The sequence below is a fragment of the Pteropus medius genome, unplaced genomic scaffold (genome assembly GCF_902729225.1).
Source record: "Pteropus medius unplaced genomic scaffold, Ma_sr-lr_union100, whole genome shotgun sequence".
NCBI classification, from domain to species: domain Eukaryota; kingdom Metazoa; phylum Chordata; class Mammalia; order Chiroptera; family Pteropodidae; genus Pteropus; species Pteropus medius.
In genome coordinates, this window is record NW_024354499.1 from 5,486,427 (window position 1) to 5,501,293 (window position 14,867).

At 40.3% G+C, this 14,867-nt stretch overlaps 1 protein-coding gene across 1 annotated transcript in view; it reads left to right on the plus strand.

The window, feature by feature from the left end:
- ALMS1 (ALMS1 centrosome and basal body associated protein) overlaps nucleotides 1-14,867 on the plus strand; it is a 172,428-nt gene that overhangs the window by 83,893 nt on the left and 73,668 nt on the right. The window contains 1 exon segment of the mRNA XM_039852563.1: nucleotides 11,760-13,579. Within this exon segment, the coding sequence (XP_039708497.1) occupies nucleotides 11,760-13,579 (1,820 nt within the window).

A 14,867-nucleotide genomic window follows, 5' to 3' on the forward strand; every position in this document is an offset into this window, starting at 1 on the left:
ACATATATCCATCATTATAATATCATACAGAGTATTTTCACCATCTTAAAGTTCCTTTGTAGTCTGTCTATTCAGTTCTACCACCTGGCCACCCCCACTGCACCCACTGATTTTTTTTTTTTTAATTTATGTTTTTTATGGTAACATTGGTTAATGAAATCCAATAAGTTTCAGCTGTACTCATTAACAATAAGGCATATATATATTTACACTGTGTGTTCACCTCCCATAGTTAGATTTCTTTCTGTCACCACGTATTTGACCCCCTTTATCCCATCTATCTCCCCACTTCTGGTAACCACTAGTCTATAGTCCCTGTCCATAAGTCTCTATTTGTCCTGTTCATTTGTTGCTTTTAGGTTTATATCCCACATATAAGTGATATCATGTGATTTTCAGCTTTTTCTCTCTGGCTTATTTTGCTTAGCATGATTATCTCGAGGTCCATCTATGTTGTTGCAAATGGCAGTATTTCATCTCTTCTCATGGCTGAGTAATATTCCATTGCATATATGTACCACAGCTTCTTTATCCAATCATCTATCGTAAGACACTTCAGTTGCTTCCATGTCCTGGCCACTGTGAATAATGCTGCTATGATAATCAGTGTACAAATATCTTATCGGATATGGGTTTTCAAGTCTTTGGGGTAAATACCCAGTAGAAGGATTACTGAATCATATGATAGATCAATTCTTAGTTTTTTGAGGAACCTCCATACTGTTTTCCGTAGTGGCTGTACCAAGTTGCAGTTCCACTCGTCTTTTTTACTGTCTCCTTACTTTTTTTGCCTTTTCAACAATGTACACTGTACATACAGTACTATTTGTATATTGGAATCATATATAGTATGTATCCTTTTCAGATGGACTTCTCTTGATTAGTGATAATATTTAAGGTTCTTCCATACTTTTTCCTGGTTTGATAGCTCATTTCTTCGTAGCACCGAATAGTATTCCATTGTCTAGGTGTACCATAGTTTATTTATCCATTCACCTACTAAAGGACGCCTTGGTTGCTTTCAGGTTTTGGCAATTATGAATAAAGCTGCTGTGAGTTTTGTAAGAAACTGCCAAACAGTCATAAAGTGGCTGTACCATTTTGCATTTCTACCAACGACAAATTGGAGTTCCTGTTCTCCACATCCTTGTCAGCATTTGGTATTGTCAGTGTTATGGATTTTGGCCATTCTAGTAGGTATGTAGTGATGTCTCATTGTTATTTTAATTTGCAGTTTGATAATTTCATAATAGATAATGTAGAGCATCTTTTCATATATGCCTGTGTTCCAGCCATATATCATCTTTGGTGAGATATCTGTTCAGATCTATTGCCCAGTTTCTAATTGGGTTGTTTTGTATGGTTGAGTTGTAAGAGTTACATGTATATTTTAGATAAAAAGTTCTTTATCAGATGTGTCTTTTGCAGATATTTTCCCCCAGTCTGTGGCTTGTCTTTTTACTGTCTTGACATTACGTTTCACAGAACAGAAGTTTTTAATTTTAATGAGTCCAGCTTATCAATTACTTTTTTCAAGGATTGTGCCTTTGATATTGTATCTAAAAATTCATTATATCCAAGGTCATCTATGTTATCATGTAGGAGTTTTGTAGTTTTGCATTTGCATTTAGGTCTGTGATCCATTTTCAGTTAATTTTTGTGAAAGGTTTAAGGTCTGTATCTAGATTCATATTTTGCATGTGGATGCTCAGTTGATGATCCAGCACCATTTGTTTAAAAGACTACCTTTGTTCTGTTATATTGCCTTTGTTCCTTTTTCAAAGATCAATTGGCTATAATTAGTGGGTCTGTTTGTGGGCTTTGTTATGTTACAGTGATCTGTTTCTCTATTCTTTCACCAATATCACATTGTCTTGATTGCTGTAGCTTTATAGTAAGTCTTGAAGTCAAATAGTATTGGTCCTCCAACTTTTTTCTTTTCCTTTAATATTGTGTTGACTATTCTGGGTCTTTTGCCTCTCTATATAAACTTCAGTATCAGTTTGACAATATCCACAAAATAACTTGCTGTGATTATGATTGAATTGCATTGCCAATCTATAGATCAAGTTGGAAGGAACTGAAGATCTTGACAGTATTAGGTTTTCAGTTCATAAACATGGAATATCTCTACATTTATTTAGTACTTCTTTTGATTTTGGGGTTCTTACAAGATTTTTTCTTTATCTTTGATATTCTGTACTTTAACAACGTTTTACCTAGGTGTAGTTTTTTTGCGTTTATTCTGAACTTCCTGGATCTGTATTTTGGTGTCTGGCATTTATTTGGGTGAAATTCTTAGTTATTGTTGTTTTGAATATTTCTTGTTTTTTTCCTTCTCTTTTAGTGTTCCCATTGCCTTATGTTATATCTTTTGTAGTTGTCCCAGAGTCCTTTGACGTTCATTCTTTGTTCTCTTTGCTTTTCAGTTTTAGAGGTTTTTTATTGAGATATCCTGAAGTTCAAGGTTCTTGCCTTGGCCATGGCTAGGCTACTAAGGAACCCATCAAAGGCATTCTTCATTTCTCTTACAGTGTTTTTGATCTCTAGCATTTCTTTGTCATTCATTCTTAGGATTTTCATCTCTCTGCTTACATTGTCTTTGTGTTCATGCATGCTGTCTTAGGGTCCTTAGCATATTAATCATAGCTGTTTTAAATTCCTGGCCCAATAATTACAATTAAATTCCTGCCATGTCTGGTTTTGTACTTGCTCTGTCTCTCCAGACAGCTTTTTTTTTTTTTTTCCTTTGTAGTATGCTGTGTTGTGGGGCTTGTAGCTGGTATATTAAATTAAGAATATGCAGCTTATAACCTCTTGAATGAGGGAGCACAAGCTGCCTACATAGGGTTGGTAAATAGCTTTCTCAGCATCTGAGCTCCCACTTTGGGGAAATGAAAACCCTGTGGTCATTTTGATTGAAGACACAGTTTCGAATATACTCACACAAAAAAAAGTCACAAAATTTATTACTTACAGATCCCAGAAGTGTGAGGGGTGGAGTGCATTAAGCTGAGGGAAGGGCAGTCCTCTGTCCAGGAGGTAGAGAGCAGGGTAGCAAGCATATATTACTTATAAGGTGGTTGAGGCAGAGGTCACTAACTTTTCGCAGGCTCAGCTCTAAGAGATTATTTGAAAAGATGCCCCAGAAAAAAACAAAGAGGGAACTTTTTTTGTGGTGGGTATCCTAAACTCAGGTCCTTATCTAACTGTCCATACTCTAGGTGGGAGCAGGGTTGTCATACTGTAAAATGCCTAGGTAGCAACTCAAAATAGCTGTTTTCTCATCACAATTGACCCTGTGATGCCTAGGCATTAGTCTTTAGGGAAAATCATAGGCACTGTCTGGATGTTGGAGATATTAAAAGCTACTGGCAGGGTTTTGGTCACCTAGCATATGAAACATTTGAGCAAAGCAAAAATGCCAATCAAGAACATCAGTAGGTATATGATAGTTTGAAATCCTGCTGTAATCATCAACCCCATTTCTTGAGAACCAGCCAAGAAAATAAAGCCCATGGATAAGGTTAAGGTAGGTATTTGATTAAAAACTTGGGTGAGATTATGGAATACTTGTACCTGTTAAGCCATCTTTTATAAGTTTGTCTGATTTTGTCCAGAATTATTAATATACATGTAGCAGATGATGCCCTTTACAGCACATACACCTCTTTCCTTGGCCAATATGTAAAGCTAAACAGTTATTTGAAACCATCTGCACTGAAGAATCATGTAGTTGTATTAGTCTTGGCTTTGGTAATATGTTTAGACAATGTGGTTGACAGGTTGGTTATTTGCCTTCATTTGTTCTTGTGTGCTTGTGGTGGTGCCTAACCCAGTTCCTCTGAAGGATAGTAGTAGACCTACTTCAAAGATAATGGGGATGAATACCACACACTCTTGATGTGAGGGGCAAAAAGAAATGAATTTAGGGCCCTGTTTAGTGATTTGTATGAAGGTAGTCTCAGGGAGACTAAAGTGCATTGGTATGAACTTATAGGACTCCTCAGGGGCTAGCAAGGAGGTTGAGGGAAATAGAAGTGCACATTATGGAGAACCACAAATGTGTGGTGGATCCAGGGCACTGGACCCACAGTAGATACTGTTTGATTGGGAAAGTTGACATTATTTGTGATTTCCCCTGGGCAACTGTGCTGCACGGCTCAATGCTGTGGGGATGTGCTTCTTGGGACAAGGTGTGGATCATATTCTTTCTTGTGGTATTCTTGCCCGGACAGATTTGGAGGATTATAAAGAGCATGTGGGGGCTCCTACCAGGTGCCACATACTGTATGGTAAGTGTCCTCCTGCATTGGAGCAGTTGAGCACTGTAGAGGTTTGCTGGGCAGGCCACAGGGGTGCATGGAGTGCTATCTGTTGGGCAAATGGAGACAGGGTTAGTGAAAGCTGGGTAGGCCACTAACTCAGGAATATATTTATGCTGATCCTGGTAACATGCCCAGTTACAGTGATTGAAAAAAATGAGCTTTGGTTTCTGCTCATTGTATAAGGATATTAGGCTTGCTGTGATCTGTTGAAAGTCAGCCCTTGACACAAGGGTTTGAAGAGGGGGAAAAAAGAAGAAAAATTATGACTATTTGAGGGCTTTAATGGGAGGATTGTGGAGCCCTGAGTGGTGACAGTGGGAAAGGGTCCCTTCAGAGCGATGTAGGCAAGTTACCCTGTGGCTGTGGTCCTGGAGATTGTGTGTGGGAGTGCTGCGGTGGTGATAGCATCCACAGGGAGGGGTCTTCCCAATAGAAATTAAATTCACTAACCCCTGATAGGATGTGTAATGTGGACCAATCTAATGGGTGTAGTGAGGGCAAGCAACTAAGTGAAGTGTTTATAGGGGCCCCCATAAGGTTTTGAGACTCAACACATGCCTTGTTCTTCTAGAGCGTAGAGGTACAGTGGAGAGCAGCCTAGTGGTCATAGTATCACAGTAAGCATTGTAGTAAGCAAGGGGGCCTCTAAGTAAACACATAGTTAAATCTACAAAATACCAAGGGGGTTGTCAGCAGAGAATTTAGATAAACAAATGTTCAGTTCAGCAAGCCCTATAGAGTCCTTGCCATCATCAGCCACTGTGCCTTCCTGGGCATTGTCTCCTCTGTAGTGGACACATACGGAGGCAGCATTTGGGATGAAGTTGTTTTCCTCGGTATCATTGCCATTGTTGTCACCGGTAAGGGAGCCATCCCAGAGAAGGTTATCTCCCTCAGGTAGCTACCAAGGAGGGGAACTTAAGGCCCAAGGAGCCTAACAGGGTTGCATAGATTTAGGATGCCCTGATTTGTCTCACAAGTTCTCAGCAAGTCTTGGAAGTCCTCAGGGGTGCACCTCACTAATGATTGAGTCATGCTTTCCTCTGAGTTATAAGAGGTCTCCATCCATAAAGAGTAAAATTTGGAGACACATGTGTACCTTTGGCTTAAAGAAAATTTAGTTACCTGTTCTCAACAATTTAATGTTTGCCCTATATTATCAGAGATAGGTGTGAAGTACATAAGCCTGTCAGCTAATTAGGGTTGAAATTAGGGCAATGTAATGACTGGTGGCCTTTAAGCATTTGTGCCATTGGTCCCATTTAAGATAGAGGGCTTGAATCGCCTGGCTAGTATTCACACCTGGTAGCATTTTGGGCACAGCCCTTCTAGGGCAGACTTCCAAAACACACCATCTGCCAATTGTGGGGTGCAATTATGGGCAGGAGCTATGTACTTCCAGCTACTTTTAGTGTTGTCTCTGGGGTTGAGGAGAAGCCCCATGACCCAGGCAGCACAAAAGGCACAGAGTAAGGTCAACAGTAGCAAGCATGTGCATTTTAAATTCTTGGCACCTGTTCAATGACTAGCCTATGTGAAGATTTCTCATGGGGCCGCTGTGGGTCAGCAGCTCACTAGTGGCCTCTAAAGTGGAGTAGGGTCAGGTGTTGTGATTGTATTGCCATGATGTCATCTTCTGATGTGTCAACCAACCTGAGTGCCTCTTCCCCCCCTTTTAGAGTTCCACACCATTCTTTCGGTGGGTCCGGGTGCAATTATTTCTACTTCCTGTGGGGAGGTATGATTAGGAGAAATGAGCCATCTTCTAAAGCCACTATACATTGGAATTTCAGCTGGAGTTTGCATATTCAGTAGGTAAGTGTGGTCAAGCAGCAGCATGTGTTCTTCTAATGGGCGAGGACTAATTATGACCAGGAGGTCACAGCTAACCACCCGTCCCAAATCACATCGCCAATGAATACTGGCAGGTGAGATGATCAACATTTAAATCTTTAGGGGGACTCAATATTGTTGGGGAAAATATCAGTAATATTGTCTTGTAAGATGAAGGCATCATATTCCCTTGTGATAACAATCATAGGCAACATGACTGGGCAAGCCCAGTTGGTGGGCTTGAGGAGAGTGGTGGCCATATAGCCTCAAGTTTAAAGTAGTAAGTGCCCCTAGCAGCAAGGAAGTCCATTTACCACTTGTAACTTAAGGAGCAAGAATTTTAAAAGACCATTGTGTTCAGTAATGCCAGAGGCATGTGGCCAGTATGGAAGATGAAAGCTCCATTAGATGCTCTATTGGAGAGCCCAATGCTGTCTTATTTGGGCAATAAGATGAGATCTTTCATCTGAGTGAGTGATATCAGGAGGGCTGAATGGAGGCAGGATATATTTAGAAAAGAAAGAGATTACCTGTTCTTCTGATGGGTATGGCGAAGATAGTGCCTGATTTAGGGAGAGGAAGATGTCCTATGAAATTAACCTGCCAGTAGCTAAAAGGGTGGTCTTTGCAACTGAAGCATGACAGGGCAGTTTCCTGTGTTTGGTTTGGGAGTATAATTTACAATTCAAAACAATTCATTTTGCAAGGACTGCCTTGAGTGCAGTGCTCCTATGGTGACCCAGGCCAGTGTGACAGCTGTTCCCCCATGACCTGAAGAGATATGGGATCATTTGGCCAGCAAATAAGGGGTATGGAAGTGGTGACTAGGAAGGGCTGGAATGGTGGAGTCAAAGATTGATTGATGGGGGGTGAAGGGGAGCTGTGGTTTTGTGGTAGTGGATGGAGCAGATGGAGTTGTTGGTAAATCGTTGGTTGAGAGCCCTGAATGGTGGTGACATGGATTTGGGCAAGGTCATCCACTTTGCAGTTAAAGATAGATTCTGGTGTGCTCACTTTTGTATGTAGTGAAATGTGGGTAACCTTAATTGTGGTTGGTGCCTGGGCAATGTCATCCTAAATTGGGGCACCCCAAATGGGATGACTTTGAGTGTGAAAATTGTCCTGCTATTGGCCTGACCAAACTGTTAGCCAGTTAGCAACCTCTCATGAGTCAGTAAAAATATGGACAGGAGGCTTGTCAAGGGCAGTGACACGCTGCACAGCTTTTTGTACTGCCACAAGTTCAGCAAGCTGAGCCTCCCCTGACTTGCCATCTTTGACAAGTATGGTGCTACTGGCAGGAAGGTACACCACTGCTTTTCATAAAGCTCTCCTGTGTACAGTGGTGGCACTGCCATCTGTGAAGTACAGACTCCCTTTCTTATTCTGTCAGCTCTTTCCAGGGGCTACCCCAGGTCTCCAGAGGTTTAAGCAGTGAGGGCACCATCACCAATTCCTCAAGGTCCGTGGGCAGGGGACTGAGGATCAGAGAAACCACATCCTTCTATAATTTGGAAAGACCTACTCTGTCAGGTTAGTCCATTACTGAAGGTACCATTTTCATTTTAGCAAAGAAACATTTGTGGTCATTCCTAGCTGCTGTTGGGAGGAATGACGTAATAGGAATGTGGGTACACAGGAAAATGGGCTCTGTCTGTGAGGGCTTCTATTTCTAAAAAGCCCAATAAGCACCCAGAAATTGATGTTCTCAGGGAGTATAGTAAGGTGCAATGGAGAGCAACTGTCTAGTCTGAAAGTCCATAGTCTGAAAGTCCATAGGCAGCCAGGAGGAGCTGTGTTTAGTCTATAAGGGTCCAGGATACATAGTCCATGGTGGCCAGTGTCTCAGCCTAGAAGGAGGAACCAAGGGAAGGGCTTGATGAATTGACCTTTGTGCCAACTGTAGAGCTTGTTGTGGAGCTACTCCCCAATAAAATGTAGAGGATTTGCATGGGATTGCATAAATGGGTCTAAGAATGATGGATAAATGTGGTGTATGTTGCCTCCAAAATGTGAAGACTCAAGATGCATTGGCCTTACTGTAGCATGGTAGGAGGCTGAACAGTTAACAATTTACATGTAACTGCAAGCGGAATTTCCTTGCCTTTAGAGGATCAGTTAATGCCCAGAAATCTAACAGTTGTGGCAGGCCCTTGAATTTTATGTAGGGCAGTAGCCCAACCTCTAGATTGTAGGTGAGTCACCAGCTGTGTTAGGGCCTTGAACATTGAGTCATCCTCTGAGGGACCCCAATATTAGAATGTTATCACTATGGGGCAAAGGGGCACTGGAAGGGCATCCAGGACCTTCCAGTAAAGATTGTGGGCAATGGCCAGGCTATTAAAATAAGATTATAGGCAGCTGGGTAAAGATGTACTAGAGGCCTTCAAAAGTGAAAGCAGATTGCAGCTGTGACTCCTTGGCAATTGATACTGAATAGAACATATTAGTTAGATCAGTCATGGCAAAGTAAGTCCCCTGGAGCCCTTTGAATGTCCTCAAGTAACTGGACAATGTTGAGAATGGGAGCCTTAAGTGGGGGCATCTGAGCATTTAAACTTTGGTAGTCTACTGTAAGGTGCCACTCAGTAGTAGTGGCTGTAATATGGGCCAAATGGGAGAATTGAAGGGAGAAAAGGTGTGTTTAATGACTCCTTCCTTTAATAAATCTTGAATTATGCACAAGTCTCTAAGTACCCTGTTGCAGACAATATTGGGGGGTACTTATCATCTTAGGGTAGCAGTCTTAACAAGCTTTCAGTGTGCAGCTCCCACCAGGAAGGCCAGGAATTTGAGTTTGTTCCAAGTGGCATGGCACATCAAAGATTGTTCAATAGTGACATCCAATATAAGTTGAATACTTCTACTATACTACCTGTTATGCCTTGGTAATTTAAAGGGTGCTCTTCACTTACGTTTGGAGGGGTTCCTGGGAAGCAGTATAATTTGGGCTCCAGTGTCAATGAGAGTCATGAAAGGTTGTTACGTGTTCTCCAGTGAATAATTAAAGAAGTACACACAGATGATTTTCTCCTGGATGAGGGACAAGATACAGGGAAATTATGGGTCCCTGACTCTTAAAAGTCAGGGTATTAGATCCTAGATCCTGCTGCCAGGGCTGAGGGTGATGGCATTTGCTCTCAGAGCAAGGTCAATGGTCTCTTTGAAGAGCCTACAGTGCCTGAGCAAAGATTTCTAACTTGTGTTCAGGCTGACCTGAGATTAAGAAATTAGGGACTGCTGAACTAAAGAGCTGCTAATAGGGAAGCTTGTTGGTCCTTTCTTAAGGGAGGGAGCTAGGTTGAGTTTCTACCCCTTGGTAGAGACTGATAAGGGGCCTGGAATCCTCTACAATCCCCTAGGGCTTCTCTTTAGGGTTCCTGGCTGAGGGGGCCCATATGTCTTTACTGACAGACAAGACTTGGGCTTCAGGAAAATTTGTTTTCATGTGGTAACTACAGCATCGGTGTGGTCTAATGCATGTTGTACTGTATTTGACATTTCTATGAATTCTAACAGCATGGCCTTATAATTTGGTGGGAGGGAATGCCTTTTAAGAACTCCTTAGACTCTGGCCCCAAGGGTACCCACTCTGGGTTGGAAATGGTCAGATTTTCTCTCAAATTGGAGTATTTATTTTCCAGTAATGTGTCAGGCTGTGTCAGGATAATAGGAAGCCACAGAATAAAAATGGCAATTTTCAAGTGTTAGTTTTATCCAGTGGTGTTTAATTAATTTGTTGGTTTTTTAAAAAAAATCCAACATTTTATTTTGAAATAACTGTAGATGCACATGCAGTATTAAGAAATAATATAGAAAGATCACTTACCCTTTACCCAATTTCTACCAATGGTAATATCTTTGCATATCTATAATAATATATCACAACCAAGATATTGGCACTGATACAGTCAGGATATTTAACATTTACATCAGCACACTATTATAGCTTCACCAGCATTTGATATGTTACTATTTTTTATTTTAGCCATTCCGATAGATATGTAGTGATATTTCATTGGGGTTTTAATTTGCATTTCCTTAATGATGAATGATGTTGAACATCTTTCCATGCCCTTATTTTCCATCTCTGTTTTATTCAGTGAAATGTATATGGGTCTTTTTGCCCATTTTTCTGATTGGATTGTCTTGAACAGTTGAGTTTTGAGAGTTCTTTTTATATGTTAATTAAAAATCTTAGATATGAGATTAGCAAATATTTTCTTTCAGTCTGTAGAGAGAGTCGCCTCATGACTTCTGAATGGGAATGAAAGTTCAGTATCCCTGTGTGGTCTCCACTGACACCACAAGGAGAGGTAGTTCATTACCAGCCAATAGGGGTGAAAATAAGTCCTGGGCTTCTACTTGGTCATCTTTAATGTCATTTTGGCCTGGATGTTGAGGTGCCTCATTTTAGTTTTGCAAGGGTAGAATTCTATGCTTCTCATTTAGCCTTTGCCAAACACCCCTTTGGTGTTTGGCTGAAACAGTAATTTTTGTCTAAAAGTTTCCTATTTAGCTAATGAGAGCAGGGTTTTGTTAGAGCTTTTGTCTGTACCCTTTGTTCTTGGGTTGCTGCCTTCTTTGGATCCAAATCTAGTAAGAAGAAAACCCAAGAATCTCACTACCATGTCATTCCTCAGGCCCCAAGATCCCTAGCTAGTCTGCCTTTTTCTCTAAATCTTTCAGATTCTTCTTAAGTTTGTTTTATGTATATTGTCCAGGATTTTTAGTTGGACTTAGCAGGTAGAATAGGGAAAAGCACCTCTACGCTATTATGTGGGAAGTGGCAACATATTTTTAAATATTTGTGTATGAAATCAAATGTGGCTATATCATCATATAGAATGCCAAGTTATGACTTTATAGGTCAGACACAGAAATCTGAAAGAATTTTGTATTTATGGTAGCTTTAGGCACTGATCTTATACCCCAGGAAGAGGTACTAGTTCTTTTTCTTATTCTTAGTGGTAAAATATTAGGGTATACGCTAAGCTTCTGTAACAAAGAGACCCCAAAATACAGTGACTCAACTAAGGTAGAATTTTTTCTTTCATGTGATAGTCTAGGGTAGGAATAGGAACAAGCTCCTTGAGGTCATTCAAGGACCCAAACTGGGTAGGCAGCTGAACCATCCTTTTATATGGTTTCCATGGTTGTTCTAGACATGACTATTTTCAGCTGGCCATTAACAGTGATAGTAGTGATGATGTTAGTACGGAGACAGGAAACAGAAGCTTTTGCTCACATCCTATTGGCCTAAACCTAGTCATATGGTCACACCTAGCTACAAAAGAAACTGGAAATGTTTGCAGCTTGGTGGCTATGTGACCAGCAAAGTTGGGGCAAGGGACCTCTGTTACTAACAGAAAATAGGTGAGAATACTGGAGGACAACAATAATCTTTGCTTTCATTACTTCAGTGAAAAATTTTCAGAAGAAATTAACTGCGTGGTCTTATTTATCATGAGCCATTTTGTTCTATAGTTAACTGTCTTATTCTTGTGTTCTTACCTATTTTATTGTGAAAGATCAAGAAACTGATTTTTATATAACTTTCTGTACTACTTCAATTAAGAACTTGTTTATATTTTTTAGGGTTTACAGAGTCCACGGGGAATAGGATACAAGCCAGAAGCTGTCTGTAGTCACATCATTATCGAGAGCCATGAAAAAGGATGTTTCAGGACTCTAACTGCTGAACAACCACAATTGGACAGCCATCCCTGTGTTTTCAGATCTGCTGAACCCTTAGAAATGATCAGAGGACGACGGAGTCCATCATCATGGAGAACCAGGCACTTCAACCTTTCCAACTCACTAGATCAGAGCAACCCCCATTTCAAAGTTTGGAATTCCTTGAGGTTACAAAGTCATTCCCCATTTCAAAACTTTACAGCTGATGACTTCAAAATAAGCAAGGGTTTTCAAATGCCATTTCGTGAAAAGATGGACCCTTGGCTGTCAGAATTAGAACCTGCTTGTGTGCCACCTGAAGAAATGGATTGTCATTCTTCATCACAAATGCTGCCCCCAGAGTCCATGAAAAAGTTTACTACTTCCATCACTTTTTCATCTCACCGACATTCTAAATGCTTTTCAGATTCCTCTGTTCTTAAGGTTGGTGTTACCGAAGGTAGCCAGTGTACTGGAGCATCCGTAGGGGTATTTAATTCTCATTTCACTGAAGAGCAGAATCTGCCTAGAGATCTAAAACAGGAAATCTCTTCCCCTTCGTCATTTAAAATCATTAGTCATTCACCAGATAACGCTGTGACAATTTTAGCAGAAAGTAGTAGGCAAGGCCAAAAATTATCTGTTGAACAGTCTCACCAAGAAGAACAACTCTTAGAAAGACCAGGCAGTCATTCTGAGCCTAGTCCCAGTACAAATATTAACAAATTCAAGGAAGTTCATTTTTCTGATAACCATACTCTCATTAGCATGGGCAGACCAAGTTCTACACTAGGAGTAAAAGAGAAGAGTGTAACTATAACTCCAGATCTTCCTTCGCATATATTTCTTGACCAACGAGAGCTCTTTGAACAATGCAAAACCCCATATGCAGATCACCATGTGAGAAAACACCATTCTCCCCCTCCTCAAAATCAGGATTTTGTAGCTCCGAACCTTCCTTGTCGCATTTTTCTTGAAAAACGAGAACTCTATGAACAAAGCAAAGCCCCACATGTAGATCATCAGATGAGAGAAAGCCACTCTCCCCTTCCGCCAGGTCAGGATCATTTAGCTTTAGACCTTCCTTCTTCCATTTTTCTTGAACAACGCCAACTCTTTGAACAAAGCAAAGCCCCAGGTGTAGATCACCACATGCGAAAACAATATTTCCCCCTTCCTCAAGATCAGGATTACGTAGTAGAAAACAAAGAACAACATCAGCCTAAATCATACATTTCTAATATAAATGTTGAAGCCAAGTTCAATAATGAGGTCTCCCAATCAACCCCAAGTCAAAGTACATTAATAACATCTCCATCTACTCCACCTTCAAATAGAAAAGCACTTTCTTGTGTCCGTATAACTCTTTCTCCCAAGACTCCTTCCAAGTTGGATAGTGGAACCTTAGATAAAAACTTGATTACATTGGATCCTGCTTCTAAAACAAGGATGAGTAGTGAGTTTGACTTTGACCTACAAAGTAAATCTTCAAGATCATTGGAACCAACCTCCAAATTACTGACCAGTAAACCTATAGGTCAAGAATCTTTAGATTTTCTAGGATCTAAATCTTCACCGGACTTTCAAGTCGTACAGTCTCCTCTTCCACCTAGTAATACTCAGGACTTGAAAACAATACCTTTTCAGAATAGCCAGATAGTAACCTCAAAACAAACACAAGTGAACTTTTCAGATTTGGAAGGATATTCCAGTCCAGAAGGGACTCCGGTATCTGCAGATCGGTGAGTCTCATTGTAATGACAAGCAAGCTGATGGAATTTATGATAAAGGGTTTTAAATACTTAAGCAAATGTAGTTTTGGGGGTGAAAGGCAGTATGATTCTCTTAAGGGAAGTTGTATCTCACTAATCTGTTAGAGGTCTTTCAGGGGATAAATATAAAAGTAATAGAGAACATCAGAAAGTAATGTATTTATACTTTCATGGGGCCTTTGACAAGTCTTGGCATCAAGTATTTTAAATTGAGTTACTCTGAGAAGGATCTTTGATCATCCAGTGGTAAAATTTACTCATTCCGTATTTATTGTGTTGGAGATACGCTGAAGGCCAGGCTTTGGGACAAGATGCATGCACATGCTCACTCTGCTGCACATGCCCTTTCTCTTTCTCCCTCTTTCTTTATTTCCATTTCTTGATTCATCAAATATTTAGTATTTACAATTAAAAAAAAAAAAAAGTAACTTCCCAGTGGAGAAGTCCGGCAGACATTACAGTAGCCAAGTGATCAAGGTTAACATCACCAGTAATGCATATCAACATAATGTACCTAATGCGATGCCCTACTTCACAGTGTATTGTAGGAAAGGAAACCCAATTCAGGGTTAAATGCATTAGATTTGTATTATTCATCTTAATTTTAAGACTGCTGTCATTAATTCAATTTTACATGAATGAGTCTCTGATAAGAGACTCATAACATTCTATTATGGCTAAACAGAACTGCCCTGTGTGTTTAATGTTTCCATCTTCTGGTTGAGAAGGCAGCAAGTCATAATGGAGAGCACTGGGTTTAGAAAGGAGGAAGGGAAAAAATATGCTTTAAGTATCCACATGTGGCAGTCATTGCAATGAGGGACTTATATATATTGTCTCATTTAATACTCATGATAAACCCTTTGAAGTAAAATGGTAGTATCTGTATTTACTCTCTGGGAAACAGACACGGACATTGTTGCTTTGTCAGCAAATAGCATTGTCTCAAATACTGCTGTTTGTAAGCAGCAGATTGGGCATTCAAATGCAGTCTGTTTAATTAAAGCAAAAGTTTTTCACCACATGATATTATTGTCTCTCTGAATTTTGAAACCCTACTTTCAGCTCTAATACCAACTATCCTTTTGGACAAGTCATTTAATATCCTTAGCACTCATATATGGATGATGGTGGAAGGGAAAGGGCTGGAAATCTGAAAGGTCCCTTATAGCTCTGAAAGTAATTGAGAATTGAATTGGGGCAAAACAAAAATCAAACAAGGTCAATTTTGGTTTCGGTATTATAAGTAGGAGGGTCC